The sequence below is a fragment of the Equus przewalskii genome, chromosome 24 (assembly GCF_037783145.1).
Source record: "Equus przewalskii isolate Varuska chromosome 24, EquPr2, whole genome shotgun sequence".
NCBI classification, from domain to species: Eukaryota; Metazoa; Chordata; class Mammalia; order Perissodactyla; family Equidae; genus Equus; species Equus przewalskii.
The window spans coordinates 16,781,407-16,807,497 of NC_091854.1; the positions used below are offsets into that span (position 1 = coordinate 16,781,407).

At 34.7% G+C, this 26,091-nt stretch overlaps 1 protein-coding gene across 50 annotated transcripts in view; it reads right to left on the minus strand.

The window, feature by feature from the left end:
- ADGRL2 (adhesion G protein-coupled receptor L2) overlaps nucleotides 1-26,091 on the minus strand; it is a 594,788-nt gene that overhangs the window by 53,022 nt on the left and 515,675 nt on the right. For all 50 annotated transcript variants that reach the window (XM_070592496.1, XM_070592478.1, XM_070592481.1 and 47 more), the window contains one exon: nucleotides 2,139-2,248. In XM_070592496.1, coding sequence (XP_070448597.1) covers nucleotides 2,139-2,248 — 110 coding nt within the window. The remainder of the gene's footprint in view (nucleotides 1-2,138; nucleotides 2,249-26,091) is intronic.

The window sequence follows — 26,091 nt, forward strand, 5'->3', positions numbered from 1 at the left end:
CACTATCAGATAACACATAAATGTTATCTGATGGTGATGATTTTTATCCAAGTATACAGTGTAAAGGGGGTATGCAAATGTTACAAAGTACAAAAACACTATTAAAACAAGGGGAAAGTGAAAGCCAGAGGCTTAAAATAAAAGCAAGTGGACGAAATGGACATAACAGACAGAAGCTTAAAGAAACAGAAGGAGAGGGAAAGAGATAAGGAAGTATACAACCTACAGAAGATCAAACAATCTAAAATGATCCTTTGCTTGAAATGCTAATACTAGCAAAAAACATGCAATTTATAGTGTGTCACTACTGTACAGTATACAGGTATTATAATTACTTCTATTCTTTAGCAAGAAATAGTTAACAAAAAAAGCCATAGACTTATTTCTGCCTCGTGCAAACATCTAGAAAGGTAACAGCAAATTAATTACTGCTTTTTTTTTTTAAGGATAAAAACTAAAAAGAACAAATACTTCTCTGAGTATAGCTATTTGCAAGTTTAGTGCACAATGTACAATACTTCTGGAGAACTGAAAAAGTAAAATTTTGAAAGTTAGATGTTCCAGAAGATATCCACATTTTCCTTTCTTAAACAGCACAAGAAATAACTTAAGAGTCTGAAAATAATATTTGCTTAACACTGTTCTTGGTCTACAGACTAGGTGACAGGAACTGGCTCCAGAAAGACACAATTCTTGGCCGCTCTGACTGACTCCACTGTCTGGGAATGGATGCTGTATTCCTTTTCTAATTTGAGGACAGAAACCACGCTAAATTCAAGTGAAAGTGCCTTTACGGAACAAAATTTTGGTTAGCTCAAAAGAATACAATGTTCCTCTAGTGGCACAGGAGAATGATTACGTAAGCCACCAACACTACACACAGGAGAAATGATATAAAGATCAGTGCACTCAGTAGGCTTCCGATCCTACAGATGGTATAGAAAATACTGAAAACATAAAAAGCATCCATTTCACAGGAACACAGGAACACAGAGCAGGGATGAAAAGAAAAGATAATCTGTGTTTGGCCTTTAACTGATACACCACAAAAAGCCAATTTATCAAAACTGTGGGCAGAGAAGACAGAGACAGCACCTTCACAGGATGTGTGAGAATGCATTATACATCTATGAGAATTGATAGTTAGGACATATGAATTTATTAGAACTAGAGATCTAGTTTTTGAGGTTCTAGAAAAAGCAATTTCATTATTTAGTTTGAATCCAGTTTTTTTTAGGAGGGAAGTACACAAAAACTATCTCCAATCTAGAAAATTGCCACTAAAGAACTTCTAATTCAAATCCCTGTGAATGAAGGTGATGTGACACTTTTTTTTTTTCTAATTTAAAAAGTAAAGAAGACAAAAACTATCAAACAAACTAGCTTATGAAAATCAGTCGTCTAAGATGTTGTTTTTTTCTCTTGAAAGTATAGACTACAATTTAGAACTATGAATTCTGAGATTAGGAGGAAAACCACCCAGAATTAAAGCATTAGCTGAAGCCTACTTATGAAATTTCCAACTGAATTTTAAATACCCCCCTATAGGATCTTACTAAAAATGGATATTGTGCCAAATTAAAAATAGGAATATGTGTAAGGTTTTGTTATGTCTATTTTATTTAGTGTTAAGGTTTCATCGCTGAACCTGGTAAAGAAATTCTCCCTTAAAGACAAGGGAACAAAAAAGGCAGCCTTTGCCTCGGTTACTGCAATGGCAGCTTTTACGAGGCACTGAAGTTACCACAACAGCAGGTAGCCATTCAAGCAGCTCACAATTAAAAACGAAGTCAATTTCTTCTTTAGAAAACTGTGAGCCAAACCAATTTGTCAGCAACTGGTATTGGGCAAAAGTACAGATTTCTATCTGCCCTATTGAATAGCTAATTCAAGTTTGTTTTCTGGAAAAACACTAGCCTTAAAAGCCAAACACTTAAGAACACAGACAGACACTTGGCCAGCATCACACTATGGCTTCCTTCCACACTTCATGAAGCTAATTTGAGGCCTGAGTCTGTTAGTGCTCTGCATGCATAATGGTTTTGTAGGCCATAAACATATGCTTCTTTCACATGTGTAGTCTTTCAGTATCGACGAGGAATGCTGGAGAAAGCGAAGAATACAAACTTCATACTTACTGTAAGGGACACATTCATACTGGACTTCAAGATATTTGTATGTTCCAGGACATGGATCAGGAAATACATCTGACCCAGTAACTACTATACACTGTGTTCGATTGTTGCACCTGGAAAACAAAACAAATCACATTTATGTAACATAATAATTTATCTTTACTAAAGAAATATAATAGAGAATTGATTCGTTTTTTCTTCAAGCAACTAGTACCAAAAATCAAAAAGTTCAACTGGTATTAGGTCACTCTACATGATTAAATAAAGAGATACAAAAGTCCTATTTTCTTTATGCTGTAATATTTCTGCATCATGGGTCACGCTAAATTTTAACTTGAAGTGAAAAGAAAATAGCTAACAGTTCTCTATTATTCTACCATACATTTTAACTGGAATTTTTGACATACTCAATATGTAGTGAAACAAACAAATTACCAGGATACTCGCCATATTTAAAAATTAAAATTATGAAAAATAAAACGGTGCTACAACTGAAGAGAGACATGGAGTCATAAATTGATTAGCTTGTAAGTTTTGACAACATATTAAAATAAAGGAGCAAGCTTTTTAAATTTATCCTCTAAATACAGTTTTGTGTTACATTTTCTATCACAGGCACTTTCTTTTTTTTTTCCTCCCTCCCCAAAGCCCCAGTACACAGTTGTATATCCTAGTTGTAAGTCATTCTAGTTTTTCTATGTGGCATCCCTCCACGGCATGGCAAGCAGTGCTTAGGTCCCCGCCCAGGATCTGAACTGGTGAACTCCAGGCCTCCGAAGCAGAGCGTGCAAACTTAACCACTCAGCCACGGGGCCAGCCCCACAGGCACTTTCTATATTCTTGAATACCAGATATCAAGCTAGTAGACTGCACCTGCCATGCTATGGCCTGATAAATGATAGAACACATTCCAAGCATTTAGCACAGTGCCCAGGACACATTCAGTGTCTAAGCACTGTTGTTACTCTTACTATTTTCATAGATTGACATGCTTATACTATCAATATGGTATGATTGTGAACCTTCATTCTTCTAAATTAGTAATCTCTGAAATACAACGTTAAAAAGAATGTCACTACCACGATGCCTAGAATGTCCTATTTATTACTATCGGAAGTATTTTCTTATTTTTATATTGTCATTAATTTATCAGGATTATTAGAATTAAGTCAGAATTCTAGGCAAGATGATATCTATTTAAGTCCTATGGATAGTCCACATGATCTTTTTATAAGCTTTGTAAAGGCAAGAACTATTTCCCTGTAATTTCACTTGACTACAATCCATGGAATGTAACGTTTGCAAGGTTTTCATTATATTTTCTGATGGTATATAAATTAAGAAGGCAAAGCAAGCAGAACAAGAGCATTATAACAAAATTTATTTAACAATTTGAATACCAGACACTCTATAGTGCAGAAAATAACTAGACTATAAAACGGCAAATGAATGAAAAAGCAGCCCTGTTTTTAGCACAACTGTCTAAAGGACAGTGGGAGGAGAATTGTGTTAGAGAGGCGGAGGTATAGTAAGGCATGCACTTTTGGAGCCATTTCGACTGAAACCAGGTTGAGTCTTGCTCGAAGAGCAACAAGACCTGAAAACTTCTACAGGATCTAACAGGTAAATTTTATAGGTCAAGGTATAATATAATGAACTTCAAGCAAAAGTCTTACATATTAAATAAATTATAACTAATATTGCTTGTGCAAATACTAATGGTGTTTCATCATGATTAATCTATAATACTGTATTCCCCATTTTTTTAAAAACATACCACAGAAAATAATTTTCAAGAGCATGGATAAGGTAACTGGTGCAGCGTTACATTCCAAAGCAACATCATTTTTTATTCTCATTATTCTTTCTCTTAAATTGGTACAATCATTTGAAGAAATCTGCTGATGTTTTTCTGTTTAGTGTAAATGAATTATTTTTACATGAATCACAGAACCAATTTTATATCCTAAAATTTTAAACAGCAGATGGATTTAAGATTTCTCAATAGGTCAATGTCTAATGTTTCAACTAATGTTTCACTTTCTTCTTTCTTAAATTTTATAGCAACACGAGAGTTCATTGATTTTTTTTAGTTCCTTGATCTCCCAGGAATTCTCAGTGACTAACCTGGTCTCCATCAAAAACTAAAGTTCTGGGGCCGGCCTGGTGGCACAGTGGTTAAGTTCAAATGTTCCACTTTGGTGGCCCACGGTTCACAGGTTCAGATCCCGGGCATGGACCTACAAACCGCTCAGCAAGCCATGCTGCGGCAGTGTCCCGCATACAAAATAGAGGAAGACTGGCAGAGATGGTAGCTCAGCAACAATCTTCCTCAACCAAAAAGAGGAGGAAGGGCGACACATGTTAGCTCGGGGCAATCTTCCTCACCAAAAAATCCCCACCAGAAACTAAAGTTCTTTTATTTCCTTCCTTGCATTTATGCATACCTACAAGGATCCCCCCTTTATTTCACTCTCACATCTTTCAGAAACAAAGAAATCAAAACTCCTGTGAGTTAGATATCCCTTCTATAATATTCCCTTAGGTACAGATTTGACAGCCACCCAACAAAACTCTGCCATGTAGTAAATGGTTTTTAAATAAATCTGAAATATATTCATGATAGAAATCCCATAAAATAACAATTCCACTCGTGAGTAAACTTTTCACATAGTTCATCACCCTCCCCTCCCCACTGTAGCCTCCTCTCGTACCACCAAACCAGAAAGAGGTGGGAGAGACAGGGGATAGCGCTCAAGGTCCAAATGGACCAGGAACATGACGAACCTTGAACCAACGTGGAGAAGGATGTAGCTCAAAGGATTTGGGAATTCATGTATCATTTTTCAAAAATTAAGAATACACTGAAGATTATCCAATTTTTTTCCCACTAGAAGATCAAATGAATATATATGATTTTAATATGGGATTTAAAATATCTTTTATTCCCTATTTTTCAATGTCACAGCATGTTTGTAAGAAGAATACAAGGGATAAGCATTCATATTGTTTAAAAGACCAACACCGTACAATGAAAAGTAATTGCTCATATTTACTCTTATTCTGAACTTTATATTAGTCATCGGACCACAATTACAATTCAAACAAATGTCAAAGCAATTACACAATTTATATCAACTACATAATTTTTATTCCTTTTAATAATCACATTGTACACAGCATTCACTTTAAGACAGCAAAAAGTGATAATTCTAGGGTTCTATTCTTAAGTAAAACTGAAGGTAAGGAGATTTAATGGAGTTGCTATAAATAAAATTACACAGATTTCTAGAATTCACGGCCTCCCAAGATGTCACAAATGTTCACTTTTATATATCAAAAGTGCAAGAAATTAATCTTGAGAAAAAAAGGACTTCAGGGGCTAACAGGAAAGGGTCAGCAAGAGGAACGCAAAAGTCTAAGACTATCCGATTTGCACACCAGTATCTTGATTCATGGAAAAGAAAACCTAAGTTTTTAGAGGACTAAATGATGAAAATAAAAATTCAGACTATGTACATTCCTTTATGAACGAAGCAAGTAGCTTTAAGTTTCCAAATACAATTAAGCGTGGGGACACAGGGGAAAAAAAATACCAGTGTGAGCTGTTAGTACTAAGAAAAATCTGAAAATTCTTTAACGGATACACTGTTGGTAAGATTCTAAAACCATAAACTGCTATCATTTAAGAAGTTAGGGAAATAGAAAGCAATTAGCCACAGAAGCAAAGTAAATTCCCACCAACTGTTCTGCTTCAAGTTTGCATTCTAATGAAAATGAAAAGGCACAACTAAGCCAAGAAAGGAAAGGTATTCAGTTGTTTGTATTCTCAGCCCCGGGCAATGTTCCTGGCATGATTTTTCTCCCTCTTCCCCCACAGAAAAAGATTTCTTTATCAGTAAAGTCATGGTTGTATTAACAATTAAATTATCAGTATATTTTGGTAATACTACACAGATTCATTATGTTAAAAATCTACACTTTTTTAGATGTTAAACATAAAAATTGAGATGAATGAGAACACAGAAGAGAAATTGTTTTTTAAATAGGTGGACCTTTGATTACAACTTGAAGGAAATACAAGTTCAATTAATTAATTACTGTTCATCAAAAAGAAAATGGATACTAGATATATTTTAAACACTTCAACTTCTAAATAATCTCATTTTATTTTGTATTTGCAGAGATGAGTTAGGAAAGTTAAAGCACTGGTTCTCAAAAAGTGGTCCTCAGACCGGCAGCACCAGCATCAACTGGGAACTGGTTAGAAATGCATTCTCACACCCCAAGCAAGAGCAACAGTCTCAGAAACTCCGGAGGTGAGTACCAACAATCTGTGGTTGACCTCTCTCTGCAGGTGATTCTGATGCAGGACAACCACTGGATTAAAACAAGACAGGTTTACATACTTTAGCAAAGAAACGCCTGCTTTTTTCCTCCATAAATCTCAATGCCAATACAAGTGAAATAGAAACTCATTAAGCGATGAGCATGATTTTTGCAGCAGACACATAATAAGAGTTTACAATGTTAACATGTCTTCTCTTGCTAATTTTAATCATAAGAATCAAGGGTTTTAGTTGCTCTAATTTTGAGCAAGTAGGCTAGTTATTTATAAATTCTGAACACAGGGGATCTAAATAAGTACAATTTCTAAGTACATGTATGCATCGCATGTAAGCCCATTTTTAACAACAGAGAGAAAGTATATCCTTTTCCGAAATATTTGCTAGCTAGCTAATGAAAATTTATAACACTAAATAAATCTGGAAATAAAATTTTTGACATTCTGTGAAAATATACTATGTTCCCTAGAAGAAGGATGTCATTAAAAATAACCACAAAGAAGATGCACGGTAATCACTGCAAATTTTTCTATATTCAATCTTTGATTTATTTATTCAGATAAATTTTAATAAAGTGGCACAACTACGGGAAGACAATTAATGTAATATATAATTATTTTTAGAGAGAACTCCAGAGGCATAAAGCAGCTCTTGCAAATAACAGCTAAGCAGTTTCTGGGGTATAGTATACGATTTAAGACCACCTAGGAAATAAATGTAAAAGTACATAAGCACCCTGTCTCAAATTCTAAACATTAATCATTTTTAATATTCTAACCACATTCCCAAAAGTTGGCACGTATAGACCAAAGGCTAACCATTATTTCATATCACTGGGTTAAAAGCACTACCAAATAATATCACCTATATATTATTTCTATACATTATTTTAGGTTGCAACTTTCTGACTATCAAATTAAAGATTTCTTCCTCTAATTTTCTTACTAATCTAAAATATACATATAATACAACACTTATCCTGAGAATTCCATACATTAACTAAAATAAATCCAATAGTAAATGCTTTGTAAAATTATCAAGTTCAAACACTAGAATAAAAGTATTATTTCTGACATAAATATTCATAAAACTTATATTTTAATCATAAAACCCATCAACCACAACAAAGGAAATCCTAAATCCTGTTTTATAGGCCATAAAGCTGCTTTATGTAAATGGAGCAAAAAAACCTGAATTTTTAAAATTATTTTAAAACTCATTCCTATAAGTCTTTCTCCTCTAAACGGGAAAAATTCTATTTAGAAATGAAGCCAATTGTATATCTCAAAAGTTGAAGAAAATAAGACTGCACAATTTTGGAGATTAATAGCTTGTTAATTTACTTCTTATGCACAGGAGAATACCAATATATTTACTTATTAGCAAAATTTAGAGTGTAATATTTTTGAAGTCAGTGATATTGTCCAGGTTTGTGCAAAATATGTAGGAGAAAAATACTTTTAAGGAATATCTAATGAATCTCTTAACTATCACAATTAGCAGATGGTAGAAAGTTAAGAGTACTAAAAACAGTATATTTTATCTTCCAGATGTAATCAATGTTCTCAGGCTTCAATATTAACTTTTAAGCTATTCACAATATTTTTTGAAATTAAGATAAATGTTGCCAAGAAAAACATGTAACTGATGAAAAGGCATTTTATAAATGTGTATTATCAATAATTTACATACTAGTATATGGAAATTACCTAGAAATTGCCTTGTACAGATTAACAGCAGAATTTTGAAGAAATATTATCTTCTATTTTGGGGACAGTAGCACTTCATCACTAATGAAATAATAATAATGCAAACTATTAATATGTTGCTTTTCCTTAATCTTTTAAAGCTGTAAATGAAAGAAGGCACAATGAGCACATTACTTATTATAATCTGAGAATAAATTGTATAAAAATCAACAATACAGCATATGGTTTGACTCTGTTCAGAAGCAAAATCATTTGCTAATTGAGATTAGTGCTTAAAAAGCAGAGGCTTTAGAATCAGAAAGATTTGGGATTTGAGTTCCAGCTCAGCTGCTCACTTAATTGTGAGTCCAGAAGCAATGTATTACACCCCTCAGCCTTAGCTTTCTCATCTGTAAAACATAATTCTTCACAAGTTTGTCATTAGGTTAAATGGGATAATACAGGCAAATTCTTTACACAATCCCTCAGTAAATATGAATTACCAACAACAAAAATATCAGTAATAACAATAAGTACTCCCTATATAAGATGGACATAGATTTGCAAACCTTAAAGGGACAGAACGTTTTTATTCTTCCAGAGTAGCTCTTAGACTGTGCAGAGGATTTCCTGTGTACAGCTTTAAAAACAGGCTGAACTACTCATGCAAATTTGTTTCCTTTCCAAATCTAATCTTGCATTGTACAATGCCTAACAAATTGCTTTTACTCTTCTTTTGATTATCTTATGCTCATTATTACACTTTACCAAGTGCAAAGTATGGAGATGAGATTCCATGCGTAATCTATTGTGAGAGGTGTTTTAATCAATACTCTTGTTCTGCTGATTAAGCAGGGGCTTCTGTTTTGGCAAGATAACACTAGTTTCTCCAGTCGTGCTCCAAAAACCATTGGGAATCTTCAGCAGATCATTAGATATGCTACAATAAAGCTTTGGCACATTCTCTTTTCTTCCTTAAATTACTTCACTGTCCCGTCATTCGTCGTCTCTATGGCACTACATTAGCATTGCATCTCCCCTGAAACCTGCACAAGGGCTATGTCTCCAGGCCATAGGATGCCATTTTCAATGAGGCTTCTGCTTGAAAATATAAATTAAGAAAATTTCATTATCTCCTGCCAGGGGCCATTATTCACCACAGTTCTAAGGAAGATTAAAAATGCAAAATCTACCGACTTGAACAAATACTCCAGCATTCAACAGAAAAGCTCAGTATATGACGACAGAAACTAAAAATTACTGTTTGCTCAAATTTGGAGTCATCCTCTAGAATTAGCCCAATTCTTTATTGAGTCTGTATGTTCAGTGAAGATTGCTTCAGCAATTTCAGTCTCTAAGTGGCATCTGTTATTTTTTAAATTCAATTATAAAATAGTAGCAATAATAGGTCTGTTTCTTTCCTGAGTTACCTTCTGTCTTAGTTAAAACGACTCACTTTTTGGAGATGAAATAAGTGCTTTCAAGTTACCAGGGTAACATGTAATGATACTTCTTTGCAAAGTGCTAAATATAAGTAGAGCATTCACAGGAGTGCCCTGGAAGACTTTAAACCATATCCACACGGAGAATTATATCTTAGTAAATGAACAGAACATCTACAGTTGAATTACTGCAAGATGAATCCATTCTCTAATTAATGGACTAGAAATGATACTCACTCTCAAGCCTCAATTACTAAAAACAAAAGGTATTATATGTCAGTAAGTACATTTTATTCTATTCAAGTACACAAGTTTAAAAATTTCAGAAACCTTACCACAAGGGGCAAAAAAGAAAAAGAACGCTGTCAACCTGTAAATTCGTATTGGAGGTGATTATGCGCCTGGCACATAAGAGAAATTTAGTAATTGTTTTTGAATGAATGAAATAATGATGAATGGTTAACTTGGCTATTTCTGCTTATAAATAAACAGTTAGTAGAAAATAAATACCAGATATCCAATTCTGTTTCAACCAACTGTACCTGATTCTCAAACAATTCTGTCAATTTGGACATAGTTTTGTACCATGAAACCAATAATACAAGACTTACGAGACACATCTATTTAAGGGGCAGGGGAAAAAACTACCCTTTAGCTTCCAAATCAATTCTTCATACACCAACAATTCCAAATAACCAAGAAACGTAGTACTCTAGGCACTAAACCTCCTGTCTTTTTGAGTCCAAATTTAGAAAAGAAATTTTAAACACATAGCAGATGACCTTAAAACATGAATAGGTGAGTCCCAATGCAAATAGATTTTCTCAAGCAAAGTAATCAAATAAACCGAAGGGATAAAAAGCCGTCATGCTCCACGATACAAGGTTACAATCATCCTCACAAATGAAAGAGGGACACTGACTTGCACGTTATTATCAAACTTTTATTTTTTTATTGTATGATGAAATGCTCTTTTGTCATCTAAACTTCTGTTCTGTAGAGCTAAGGAAAGTGGGTCTTGCTTTCTTTAAATATTTATTAATGATGATTTGTGAGCCTAACTAATTGCTAGGTAAACATAACATTAGGAAGCTAAATGGTGTGTAATTAATATGGTAAAAAAAGGAGGTGCTCTATAGTAATGTTCCCATTTGTCACATAACTGTTCTCATAATTTACTTAATAATTTGTGCATTCTAAAAGATTTCTATCCATCATATAGTATTTAATTCTTTAGGCATGTTAGGATATTATACTCCAAGCATCATAGAATATTGTGTTACTTAAAGTATTTTAAAATCCTTAAAATAAAGTTGAATTATTGAAATAAAGTTACTAGCAGAATCTCTAGGAGAATATGCTTGAATACTGCGACATGCACAGATACATAATTAGGAAAAACTACATAATATTTCTATTCCATTCAGTTTTATATATACTGATGTTTTCAAAAATTTTAAATATAATCCTGATTCTTTAAAAATTGCAACTGTGATTAAATCTTTGCAACTGTATTTGAAAAAAAGCACAGAAAAGCCAATTTATTATTTAATAACTATAAGCAAAACTGCAAAATATCTTTCTGTATTATAAATACATAAACTGAAAACTACTTGACTGAAAAAGTATAAAGTATCTAAGAGAAAGAGAAAACCCCCCAAAATAAATAAGCAACTATCAAATAAGCTACAGCAAGTCAACAAAAGCTTCACATAAAAGTCCTGTTTCTTCATGTCCAGAAAGCTGTCATTCTACTTTTCACCATGTTGAAAACAGAAATAACACCAAAGTGGTTATCTTCCATAACCAGTTTGAGTAACATATTAAGTCAGAAATTATAGTCACAATGTATGCATGCCTTAATATTTATATTAAATATTTAATATTTATAGTTAAATTTGTATCTAAGAAACCTAAAAAATTTTCTCAAAAATTCGCATTAATAACTAAGATAAGCATTTTGAAATGGCAACGCCGATTTGCTAAAAACAACTTCCTATGTTTTAGAAACCTTTGAAATTCCTTGCAGTTTTTACTAGACCTTGGGGTCAGTTTAATGCAAATTAGGCTTGACTCACTCAGAGCCTTATTAATCCAGTACAAAATCTCTTGTTTGCAGAAATGCACATTCAACATAAATGTACTTGCTTTTATTAGCAAAATAAGAAGTATTTATTTACAAAGCATGCCACTGAGACAAAATTTCATTCACAGGGTCATCAGGTCTAACTACTTAATGAAAGGAACAAGATAATTTAAGTGGAGATAAAAACTATAAAATTTTGAAATATTTTAAAAATATCGCTTCTGTGTCCAAATTTAAGACCTCTCCTTTTAATAATTCAAAAAATTATTATGACCTGTATCAATTAGGAGCAATTATTTATAAAAATGTTAACCGACTACAGTTTGCACTTGCAGAAACGATCACATTTTTAACAAGGGAAATGGGAAATCGCTATGGGATGCCCTAGTTAGATTAAATTAGCAAGAAACTTGTTACCAGACCATATAAAAGACACAGTGTAATAAGACATGACCTTGCAGAGCCTCGGAGCCAATCTGTGATGTTTTTCCTTCCTATAACCCTTGCTAATTATCTGCAAAGTTACAGACCCTTTTGTTGTGGGTTATTTTTCTTCAAATTGTGAGGGGATTTTTGGTTTCTAAATATTTAATTAGTCTTGCTATGATATGAGAATTGTTGTACATGCCAAGCATTTCGATTTTCATATTCTATTCCTTCCAATTATCCTCAGATTTAGATTGGTCATCCCAACCCGTTTCCTTTTGTAATTATTTACTTCTTAAAGATCATTCTGTGAAGAAATATTTTCACCCTTATGGCTCTTCTTTTCCACAAATGGCTTTTCTGGTCCGTTAATTACCCGCTCTGAGGATTAGAGTTTGAAATAATGCAAAAGAACCTGCAACTAAAAGGAGTTTTGGAGGGCAAAATTGAGTGAACTAGATTTTTGTTGTTGCTATGTTAAATTCACCTTAAAGATTACTCCCTAGGTTTGGATATGGTTTTAATAAACAAAAAAACTATGCCATAAATATTTTTTCTGCCTCCCAAGATGTTTGATGGGGTGTCATTTAGTTAGTATTAAAAATCTATGCATATGAAAGAAACTAATTTCTAATCTAATTGAAAGCTAATATAACGTCCGCTTTTACAGACCTCACTGTGATTACAGCACAGAAATAAATGTCCACAGAAATTCCTGTACAAATCAAACTGAAAGCATAGAAATAAAATCAGAAGACTTTTGGTAGTGTGGGTTTTTAAAATTTTCCATCTATGCAAAATTTAAGACAAAGTACTACTTTTTTGTTAAAGTATATAATCAATTCAGGAAAATTTTTTCACTTTTTATTAAAATAACTACATTCTACAAGTGCCTTTTTTTCCATCAAGAGGCAAGAAAGCACTGCTGCTCTTTACCCAAGGTGAATTCTTTTGCTACTAAAATTTTTCACAATTTTTGTACTATTATCTCGTCATCAAACTTACTTTTCAGGTAATACACTTTTCTTATTACTTTTATTTCAAAGGAATTTATGTTCCTCATGTAACATAAAATATTCTGATAGTAAAATATGTGACATATTGTGTAAAAGGGGATGCAAAAATATGAGTGAGCAATATCTTAATAATACCAATTGAGTTAACAAATTAATGTCAGAGGACAGAGAAACGCGTAGAATTAATATTTCTCCAAAGGGTCAACAAAGTGAAAATTCTCATTCTGAAAACAAAGTACTATGCAATTATTCTGAAAGTCATGAACCTGTTTCTAAATTTTAACCTTGTGCCCCATAAAAACCATTACCTATATTTTCTTATGTTGTTCTTTCTAATCTAGAATGCAGCATCAGAACTTAATTCTCACAGAAATTACTGTCTACACACGCTTCTTAAGCTATTTCTTCCTTAACACGAAGACCCATCTGAAGGACCTTAAGTCTCTGGGATAGAACATTATCAGAGGTTAGGACACTAGGCTACCAGTCTGAGGAAGTGCTGTTTTCCAACTCATAGTGGTGCCCTCCGCACAAGCCTAGGAGGAGCACCCGGCATCTCGGTGTTATGTACCAGGAAGTAAGGGAGGGGGACCCTCTGCAGGAAGCATCAGCTAAGGAGGGGGATGGAGAAAACCAACTCATAAACTACATGGGCCAAAGGTATTAAATTCTTCCCTGATTACTCAAACCTGAGTGATCTTTCTCTCCTTCCCCTACGGCAGTAACTGTCTATATAATTAATCTGGCAATTAACCATATTCTGCTATGTGGCATCTCTTCTATATTTTCTCACCAAGTATCTGCCATGTTTAGAATTAAGCTCTAAAATCTTACGTTTCTGTTTATATTCTTTTCCAAACACCCCAACGAATGCTGGGCTCTTTACTGTATCAGATCACACGATGTTTTGAGCTGTTTCTAGGCCTACTCTTATCTCTCCAGCTAGGTGTTGTTAGGCTTTCTGCAAATCCACTAGAATGCCTAGCCCTGTTTATGGCAAAAAATACTCAATACATATTTTCTGAACTGGAATTCTTACTTTTCTGTATTTTATGGGGGGGTTTTATTCGAAGGAACAACTCAAAATGTCCTGTTGATACATACTAGCTGTCATTTCCTTAAGAAAAACTGTAGAATTTTGTATAGATATTTACCTATCTATTCTGTAAGACGAGAGATGAAAAACAATAAAGGCAAAAAGCTGAAACCACTGACTCTTGGCATATTCTTAGCAGTAGAGCAGGTGTGGAAGGCTAAAAACAATCCTAATGCCCATAATCTGAATATAAATAATCAAATTCATCAGAGACTTATAGAGAGGTGGCTACTTGGTGGTTCATACGCTCTCAAAATTAATAGAGTCTCACCTGACTGATATATACATGGCAAATTTCACTGGCTTATTTCTGATAAATCAGAACTAATCTTTAATCATGACAAAATATTCATAATCTAATCCTTTTATCAAATTGACTATCACTGCAGGAGTCTCATGTGTTTGCACAATTAAAAACCCCATGTTAGCTGTATATAATAAGGCATTACATTTGATGCAAATCCTTTTCTATTGAAATAAGTGCCAAGCTGACAGCAGGAAGCAGCTGATAAGAAAGCAACAAGGCATTGCTGATGGCATTCTCGATAACTGAACACCTACGCATAAGCATTCAGTCTACAGCTTATTACCCAAAGTGCTCTTTTTTTTAAAAGCACAGATCAAGGGAAGTGTCCGCTTGCTGCATCTCAGTCACAAAGGCAAGAAATTACCTAAAAACAGACAGACAGATGATAGCTACATAGATACATGGATAGGGAGGAAGGAAGGCAGGAAGACAGAAGGGAGGGAGGGAAGGAGGAAGCGAGGAAGCATGAAAGAAAGGAATGAAAGAAGGAAAGATGGAAGGAAATGATAATTTTCTATCCACCTGTGATTCTGGTACTAGAAACAGTGATGTAAGACATTATCTGCTGCTATATCCTAGGTGTAGAAATACCTACAATTTTGAAAGCATGGTAATACCCTAGATACACCATATGCAAACAATATCTATGCAGAAGAAAATGAACAAATGGATATGAAATTACACAAAGAGTGAACTCATTGTTTCAGAGTTAATATGAAGGGTCTAAAACTCTAGTGTTATTTTCCATATCAACATCACAGAGTTAAAAATTTTTTTAAATACACTATTTTATAGAACTATTCCATAATTTTGAGTAATATGAAGAAGACAACCTTTGAAAGATCCCTTCCCCCTTAGCTTAGGCACAAGAGAATTCACAGTGCCCAAAAGGAAGAAGAAAGTTGAGGTGACGCTGCGTGGTACAGAAAGCTTGGAAAGGTAAGGAGAGAAGTTGAAGAACTCCCTTCATAGGTCTACTCCGTATTCCCTCAGCAGAGAGCACAGGTTTCCACCCCAGGCCATTACTCATCACTTTCCCTTCCCATCAGCTTTCAGAGGTTTATTGTGCTATTGGAGAGATGTGGGATCATAGTTATTTCTGTACATATCTCATCTTCTTCACCAGATTACAATATCTTTGAGGGATTAGTACCTGTTTTGAGAATCTCTGAACCACGTGCGCTACATTAATGATGTGCCTGATTCTAAAATTTATTAACTCCAGAAACATCAGTCTGTAGACTTGAAAATATATATTCTCACCAGTTGTTCATAAATACCTTTACAACGTTTGGCACAGTAGCTTGGACATCAGATAACTTAGTAATTATTTCGTAGCACAAATCAATGAATGAAAGATAAAGATACAATTTTCAGAAGTCACGCATAGTTCCATAACCATAGGATATACACCAAATTAAAACTTTTCTGATTTACAAGGTTTGTATTAGTTTTTAAAAACTACAATGAAGGCAGAAGGCTTCCATTCCATATTATACTCCGAGCCCGAATGAGCTCCATAGCAGTAACTTGTCTGAAAGGCTCAGTTCATCGTGACCTATAAAATGCTAGACTCAAGAGCTTTAAATACGGCTAACACCATGTACAGGCTTGAGAGGACAGGGTTGTGTGCTGTGAAGCAGCAAGATCACTCTTCTGAAAGCTAACATGCACGCTGAGGCCACAGATATAAACGGGGTAAGCATATTAAATAATAAATGACTAGGAAAACATCGTTATCACTGCAGATTAAAGAGACAATGTATGTCTTCTTATATTATACACATTAAAATCTATTAAGCTATTTTAAGATTTTTATGTCTTATGAAAGTTACAGCTAAATACGACATCTGAATTACACACATCCGAAGTTGCATATTTTATAGCTAGAGAGTTTTAGAATTACGGTTATTTGCAAAAAGTATTCTAATACTTAAAGTAGTACACTCACACATAACATTCCATACTTTACGTTAGGAATCATGGTCAATTTATTAAATATATTTGATATGTCACTAATAAGAGAAAGAAACAGTAGAAGATCTTACTACTGCTCTTATCGTTGACCCTTCAACTTTTCCATTTCAGCAACCTCATTAATGTCAAAATGCCATTAGAACGCCTGCCCACTTTTGAATCTCTACAGCCTGGGCAAAGCAAAATCTTTTGGGTTCAATCAGGAATGCTTTCATTTTGTATTCAGCTAAAAAGTGTAATAGCATCACAAAGGTCAGAATACTACCTTTATTAAAGAAAAAAGACCACACGACAAAGATAAACTTTCAAATGTAAAATGCCATTTTCAGATCTGAATTGGTCGATTCTTTTTTTTGCTTTAACACTTTGTTTTTAATTGCCAGATTCCTCTAATGTCTGTAACCAATACCAGACAGGACTTGTTTTTATATTTAATATTAGCGCCTGCCTTCGGCGGGGAAACATGGGGACTGGAACTTTAGGCAGAGATCTGTGAGAGGCTTACAGTGCTCTTGGAACTAGGGGTGAAGCCAGGAGGGACGCAGGGCTGGGGAGAGCGAGGAGTGCAACGCAGTGGCAACAAAGGCCCAGCAAATGCCTCAGGAAGGGAGTTCTGGAGATGGGAGAGCCCTCCAGAGATGTTTCAAAATGAAGCAAAGGATGAGGAGGCCAAACCTTTTTACTGTGGCATTCAGTGAGGGCTGCCTCGGGGAGAAGGGTTTAAGATGCCTTCAGCCCCCCGGCAGTTCCTGGGCAGCCACACGGGTGAGCCCACCAGCAGGCAACTCCCTTGGCAGCTGGGGGAAAGAGTGTCTGATCCTGCCGGGGGATCTGGAGGGCATCCAACGACGTCCACTGCAACAGTGGAACTGTAAAGGGGCTAAGGAACTGTTTTCAAAACCAGTTCTTTTAATACTAGTTCTTCTTTTCATGATTTTTATTGTATTTTATCTTCTTGTACACACTGACATGTCAATCCTGTTTACTAAGCGATATTCAATGGGTCTCCTATAGAGCAATGAACCTTAACAGGCAGCTTTTAATTGGCCCACATAGGAAACCGCATTACCATTAATTCCACAGCTCCGGCATAAAATAAAACCATTGCTTCTCAAACTCTACAGCAATTAGACCTCTCGGCTATTTGGCTAACTTTGCTTCATGATACCCAATGCAGTTAATTATATTTTTTGATGTTAATAGTCTCTGTCAGTCTCAAGCATAACTTCTCTTTGATGAATATTTAAATTATATTTGAATAAAAAATAATCTTGGTTACATTTCATATTCAGTAATCATCACAGCTTAATAAAGGTCTACTCGTCAAAGGCTGAAATAAATGGCAATGTACATATAAAGGGCCTAAATCAACTCATCAGATAATATATTTGTAATGACCATTATCTATCTCTCTATAGATAACATACCTGTCCATGTACATTTTTAAAGGTATAGTCTTATTCACATAACTCACAATTAGATTTCCAAAGTGACTTATAAACATTCTTTTAAATTATATACACAGAATTCTACGAATTAACAATATAAACGTCTTAGGACTGGGTCATAAGATAATTCAATGTATGGAAAAAAATTACCAAATTATAAAAAGCCCTAGAAAAATCATCATACATTCTCTTGCCTCCTCTGGCTGTATTGTTTTGGCAAGTTTCCAGAGCAATAATAAGAAAAAAAAGCTTTGATTTACTAAAGGACCTTTTGATTACAGATCTTACAGAAACCCACGGAAATCATTAACTAAAGAAAAGTAACTTAAAAATAATATTTTTCTCCACATGAAGGCTGTAATAGGAGTGGGGAGAGGATGAAGGAAACTTCCAAAAATTAGGAATGGAGAGAGCCGGAGGAACGTGCATAAGCAAAGGCCAAAGAAATGTGTTTAAACCTCATTTAGATTAGAACGCCTTGAGTTTAGTTACATCATAATAGGAATGTTTTAAACCAAGCATTTATTTAACATAAACTGTGAAAAGGAATTTTTTGTTATCTTATATACTTACTTAATACCCCTTAATAAATTGATTTGTGAAATTTTTAATTCACTCTTTCTTCTCCCAAATCCTAAATCTTTAGAATGCAAAGGACACACAATGAAATAAAATCCAAAAGATACAATGACATCTCCTGAAAAGCACACATCAGCCTATGAATGTTCAGGGGAGCACTGCCAATTTCTCGAAACCATCACATTATAAATAAAAATGGCTAAGAGTGGACTTTAGTTTTGTGAGGTCTAAAGCTTGTAAAATTTAAGGCTACCACTTTAAGGAAAAAAATAGAAAAATTACAAGTAGAAAATCAGGTACCAAAGTAGTTACTCATGAAAAAAAAGAAATCACTACACATCTTCTAAAGCCAACAAGTATCACAAGCAACAAAACCCAGAAAACTGAAATAACATTGTAATAAATTAACTGCCTGGCATTCCTTTATAATACTTTCCTTAACAATTTTATCACCACTTATCTTAAGACTGTCTCTTCATATAACAATTTCATGTCACTTTCTATAATTTTGCTTTTCCTCTAAAACAGCTGATGAAAATTTTTTCTATTGATGGTTGGGTCACATAAAGCATGCACCTACAGTGTCATAGGTGCTCATGTTTGTTGAACTGCTATAGCCTGTGCCCCACAAACACAGGTATTCCGATAAATTCTATTTTATATGACATTCATTTAAAGAGGGTAACAGTATGGTGCATTCGTAATTGTAAATACTACACTGGATGTGTTCTCTATATAGGTAGTCCACCAAGAACATACAGGAGAGAACTTCTGTTTTGACAGTTATCTATGAGAACCAAATCCCACGCTTACTATTTTACACACTTAATAATGAAAGAATTTCTCACAGACTAGCTTCTGGCTCCATACATTTCTAACATTATTTCTCTTCCTCTTGCCACATATTTCAAGTGCCATAGGACATATTCAAATTGTAATATGACATCTGGCCTTGGAGATTTATGTCACGATCAGTAAGGCAGGATAATGAGTAATAGAAGTATTTCTGAGGCCATTTCTTCAGCAGAATAGCTAGAAATAACTAAAGTGTACGCGAGTGTCTGTGAACCACATAAAAATACCCCACTGACCCCAAAGTGAATTTATCACCACCCGAAACTCCACTTAATAGAATCCCAAAATGCCCTTGGCTACTCCTAAGCGACCATAAATGAGGGGAAGTGTAACAGAGAAGAAGTCACAGAATGAAACCAAAACCTCAGAACATTTTTAAACATCACACTTCAGCAAATTTTACAAAGACACAGGACCCTGTAAGCACGGAGCTGGGGGTCCTAACAGTGCTTTGGAAGAGGCCTGGGCAAGTAAAGGCTCCGATGGTGAAGCTTCGTTAGCATCATGGTAAATCCACCTTCAGGAACAGAGTATTTTCACAAATCACAGAGGAGTTCCATGACAATGACAGATCTGTGGTCTGAAAAAACCAACAGAAAGACCACTGCTACAACTCCAAGACAAGTCATACAGAGTGACTCTCATTGCAGACATTCTCTTCAAGGCCACGCGAGTGTGCTGAGGCAAGTTCTAAATCCATGTCTTTACTGGTTGCATATGACATGTGAAAAAATACTTGGAGAACTGCCACACGTATTAGTTACACAATACACTTGACTGATTGATGGGAAATAAACAAATATTAGGATTACAGAATCGCTCACTTCTTTGTATTTCTTCAAAACCAAGTTTTTCCTAGAAACATCTGAGAGATGTTAGCTCTAAATCTAACTGTAGAATAGCAAACAGCACTAAAAACTAACTAAACTGCTATAAGATATTTAAAGAAAATACACAGAAAAGTAAAAAGAGGAGCTCTTTAAGATCTGCATGACAGCTAAGATGCTAACAGAAACCTGAAAACCATAATAATTTTCCTTAGGTAATATACGAAGTAGAGTATCGATACTGGTGTTTTCTTGTTATTGCTATTGTTGCTAACATGGTCTAGGTGTGCCCTTTCATTACGTGATATATGGAAAAATTAATAGAGCCATAATCAATGACAGTTTAAGCTGTTTTTAAATAATTTAATACCAAATCTTCTTCTCTCTTCACTTAATAAAGTTAGTCAATAGACTATATTATGAATGATCCTGACTCACAATTCTTATCCTGCTTTTGATGTGGCAAAGCAGAGCTCCTAAATGGCTAGTAAGAAAATAAAATAAGCATAAGGAGTAAACCAACAAGTAACGATATTTTCTCTACCAAATAACAAATAGGAATTTTTTTTACTTACTTAGAAATCTCAATAAAATAAAAAGGATAATTAAAATGGAAATGTCTCAACTTTACTCAAAATTATATTTTGTTATTATTTATTACATAATACAATTTATTAAATAATAAATAGCTTATTTTCAGACAGTGAAATCATTCTAAAGCTTCTATGAATACGTGTTTTCATTTCTTGGTAATAAACATGCCAATATAAAGTTGTACTGCATATGAAAAATCATTTCAAATTATTAAGAGAAGTTACAATTCCTAATTTGTTCTTCATTTTTTATATTGGTAGAAAATATGCATTATATTACATTTCAGTAGCATTTGGCCATGAGTTTTTGGTGAGGGGGAAAAAAACAGAAGAAAAAGCCAAATCCAAAGGAAAAATAGTGACTATATCTTGATTTGAAACTCTAAAATAAAATTTCATTTCTATTCTCTACAACTGGAATTAAACACCTATTTTTATTTGTTCAAATTATAAACTTTTTTAAAGGATGCTTGTAAGCCATTTTTATACACTGACACTAGTAATATGACATGAGAAAGCAGATGCACACTACAAAGAAATCATACTTAGGTACAAAACAAAGTACTCAAATGAGCATTTGAAACTCGTCTTACATAAGCAGAGCTGGTGTGCCTTCATTTAGTTATCAAACACTTGATTGTCTGATACATTTTAGTAATATAACACTGAATTAGACTTAGTTTCTGTTAATTAACATAATTAATTCGTTTAAATTTACTCTCTACAAAGAAATCAATATTTTAGTGCATAGCAGAGAATGTTCTAAGTGAGTAAAAAACTGCAAGGTATATGACAATATACCTAATATTGAAATACCATTGGCATCTCATTCGTAACATTCATCTTTCAAATGAGAAAGCTGGAATAAACAATATCTAAGGCTGAAAAGCACTATGAAAAGATTATTACGATAATATTGAAATTTGTATGTCAAATGAATGTTCACATTTGCTTTTATTTTATTTCTTCACCTCTCCACTGTGATTTCAAAAATAAAGACAACTGCTAAAAATAAAAACTGAAGAAAAATCACCAGACTTGAAATGAGATATGCCTTTGCTTTTCAAAACTTTAACTTCCCTTTCCCTCATCTGACCAGTAGCTGTCCAAAAATAAAATCTAATTCAAACTTTTATTCAAGCCTCCTGATTTCACTAAACAATCCTTAAGAAATACGGACGATCACAACGTAGTGTCCTTAGGGAAAACGGTCCTGGCTTCCCCGATCAATGGACATAATATAAAAGGCATTATATTTGTTAACCAGAAGTACCAGTGAAGCCCCGCAATTCACACTTGTACTTCCAGTCTGCATTATCTAGTAAACTTGTTTTACTAATTTTAATTTTAAAAGGAGAAACAGCATCCTGTAGGGTAGAACCTTTGATGTGCCATTGTTTCTTTCTCCTACATTTGAAAAGCAGGTCATAAGGGATATTGAGATTACTTGTCTTCTAAGCCATTTTATAATTGATTAGCCTTTCTTGTACACTAAATGTGAATGTTTAATATGTTTCATGTTTATTGATGCCAACAGTCTTCCCTTCCTATAATGAGTGCTATGGTTTAAATGCCCATCAGCAAGTGACATGCAAAGTATGTGTCCAATTAGATATACCAATTAGAGTTTTAATGGTTATTTATTACTGTACTAAGGTGCAAGAGTCTATACTAGTCACCTCCCAATCCTTGGCCAAAGAGAGGTGCTTATAGTTCCAGTTAATTGTCTTAGAACAACTCAGGTGAGAGTGAGAAAAATCAGTGGAAACTCATCACCTAGCAGAAAATAACCTAAGTACGTGGCACAGAGATGATGAGTTAGCGGCACCTGAGTTATTTATTTTTCCCCAGATACATTTCATCTTGATGGACAAATGGTTGATAAATCTGACACCACAGGCAGAGAAAAACACTGGGGATAGATAAACAGCATAAAGCTAAGAATGCAGTTTTTTCAGAAATGGTAGGCTTAGGTCCTATGAGAAGGAATAGGGACACTGAATAAACAGACTACACAAAAGAGAAGCATCCCTGAGCAGTCAGTATCCAGAATAATGCAAAAGGAAAACGTACCAACCCCAAAATATTAGGAAACATCCAGTTAGGTGAAAAGGCAGATTGGGCTAATTTTTTCCCTCTAAAACACTGCCATTAACAAGGAATGGATGTGAACTTCCTAGAAAGATAGGTTTGAAGTTTACTGTCACCTATAAAGAGAGATCAGGAAACAATTAAATAAAAAACTGTTTCATAGAGCTCTGACTTGGATACAAAGCTTCTTTATGAAGACCGAATGATCAATATCAAAGTTGAGAGGGTTGTATGTCAAGGAGAGTATATCCACACTGAAATCTATAATCATGAAGTCTGCCAGAGAACGCTGGCAGAACTGTGATTGCATTTTAATGGATTTTCTTGGTCAAATTCTGAGAAGCTTCCAATATTCATCAGTTCTCGTAGGAAGGTTTTGTGCGTGTGTGATTAAGTATCTTTCTTTAAATATTTTACACATGCCTAGCATCTATTAGTATACTTCAAAATAACAGAAATATATTTTAAAAACCTAGATAACAGAATTATTTAAGAATAATTATTAATTATTGCTCAAGAATAAATTTTCATGCCACTAAGGTATGAGGTTCTAGGTATAGATGCTTTGAAGTTTCAGCCCCTGTGGCAAATAATTGAACCTTTCTAAAGGTTCGCACTGCTAAGTAAAAAGAAGGATACCATGTTGCCACTCGTCCCAAAGGATATTTTAAAAATAAGTGAGAAGAATATCCATGCCGCAGTGTGGACAAAGCACACGGACTGCAATGACAGTTGATTCCCCGATGTAATGAAGGAAGTTAGAACACAATGAGTCCCAAGTTCCCCAGCAGCTCTAACAATCTGTTATTCAATAACTCTCTTAAAATAGAAGCAATGGCCTATGTCGTCGTCACCCCCCCTACACCCCGCCCCTACCCCCAAGGCTCCCCAGTTATGTGCCTTGACTGGTAGCAAAAATGAGAGGTGGAAAGGCCAAGGGAAAGATCTTTCTGCTTATTCCAGACCAAGGCACGCATGGTCCTTTCCATGTAGCCTTACTTCTAACTGCATGCTGGGAGGATGCACTAAATTTTCCAGTCTCAATCTGCAGCTACTGTAACGTAAAGAACCATGGAACAGAAAAAGTAATGCACATACGTATACAATAACACATTTCTTAAAATCCTCATGCACACAAGCAATTGTCACCATCTGAGCTGCTGTTGGGTTAGCACTGTTAAATAAAATGTAATTATTGTACTTGGCGATAACAGGTTGGGACATTGATAGCTTTAGAAAAAGAAATTCAAGGCTAGAAAAGTTATGGAATGGAGTATAGGATGGGAATAGATTAACCTGTTTCCTACATACGTGAGCTTACTTCCATCATCCCAACCTTTCTGGAAAAGATCTAAGCTCTGAAATAAACTTTGACACTTACTTAGCTTAATTTAATTAAATTATATGCAAGTTCTAGAAGCTGGATTTTTTTGCTCCCTAAGAGAAAAATCCCCTAACTACACCCCTACTTTATAAATCTAGATCTGGTAATTTAGTCACTGTCTGGTTCCACGTGACTAGGGTACTACCTAATTCTTCTGGTCTATGCAAGGCTGAATGCTATTTTCTTGATTTCTATCCTGAAACCCTATCTTGAAAATCCTAACATGCTCTTTTATTTGAGCTGTCTAAACAGAATAAAGATCTTCAACATCAAAAAAGGGGAAAAAAAAAATCTGTGTTGGGGCCAGCCCAGTGGCTTAGCGGTTAAGTGTGCACGTTCTGCTTCGGCGGCCCAGGGTCCACTGGTTTGGATCCCGGGTGCGGACATGGTGGCACCACTTGGCAAGCCATGCTGTGGCAGGCATCCCACATATAAACTGGAGGAAGATGGGGCACAGATGTTAGCGCAGGGCCAGTCTTCCTCAGCAAAAAGAGGAGGATTGGCAGTAGAGGTTAGGTCAGGGCTAATCTTCCTCAAAAATAAATAAATAAATAAATAAATAAATAAAAATAAAGCAAAAAAACAAAAGTCTGTCTTTTATACTTTACTACTGGCTTATGAGACATTATCTCCAGTGCCTCTTCTGGTTTCCCTGATAGCAACTTTACCTCTGCCCCTAAATGCAGGTGTGTTCTATAGAGCTTTCACGTGCTCAAACTAATCACCTCGGTGGGTAATATCATCTATTCACCTGTAACTATCAACTATATGCTTCTGTATGCTTCCTCCGTATGTTCTTTTGCCACTCTTGCGAGTGCCAAACCTGTATAAACAACTGATTGCTGAAAAATTTATAAATATGCTACCCTAATCCCAAATAAATCTAAAGGAGCTTACATGGGTAGTATAACAACCAAAAATACACTGAATTGTATGTACTAAGAAACCTAATGTAGTTATGCTATGATGTTTTAGCCAGCTGCTCTCTATATGTGGGCTTAAAAGTTGGGGTAAAAGCTTTAAAGGAGCCAGGGTCGTTCTCTAAGTCTAGGGCACTACTTTACTTTCCTTGGCCAATTTTAATACAAAAATACCCCCAGCCTATCTCTGAATCAATTACACAAAATATACCCTTCCTAATACAGGGGAAAACTGAGGCATGTATTCTTAGTATAGTCTCCGGAGGAGTACACAGTACTTCTAGAACCTGTTTGTATTGACAGGGGTACAGTGATAGATATCTGACACTGTGAGTAAAGACTGTAAAACTGAACCTACCCATGTACACTAACCTCACATTTAATACTGAAAAGAAAAACAGTCAATATTTACTTTCAGATCTCTAGACCAAACGCTAAAACCTTAAGGACATATTATAAAGCATAGTCTAAGGCAGGAAACTACCTGGATTAGAAAGGGCAGGTTCTCATCCTTTCTCAAACAAAGGGACAATTATAAACAAGACTGGGAGAGGATCTCAGGTACAATTTGGCACATCACTATAAGACGTTAACTAGATTGCACCCAAGTGCTGCAAAGAACCAATACTGTCAGCAAAATCCTAATTTACATATTCATCAAACACCTCAAAGTAGTAGTAGGGTGTTGTTTTTCTTTTTGCTTTAATGAATTTAAAGTGTTACAACCGTTTCATATTTTTTTAAGTTACTCCACTACAATTACCTTCAAAGAGCGCTGAAAAAAATTATCTCTAACAGTGATTATTTTATAAAATATTAAAAAACATATCATTTTAGGGAAGAATTTCATTTCTCACTTTTTGGGATGAGCCATT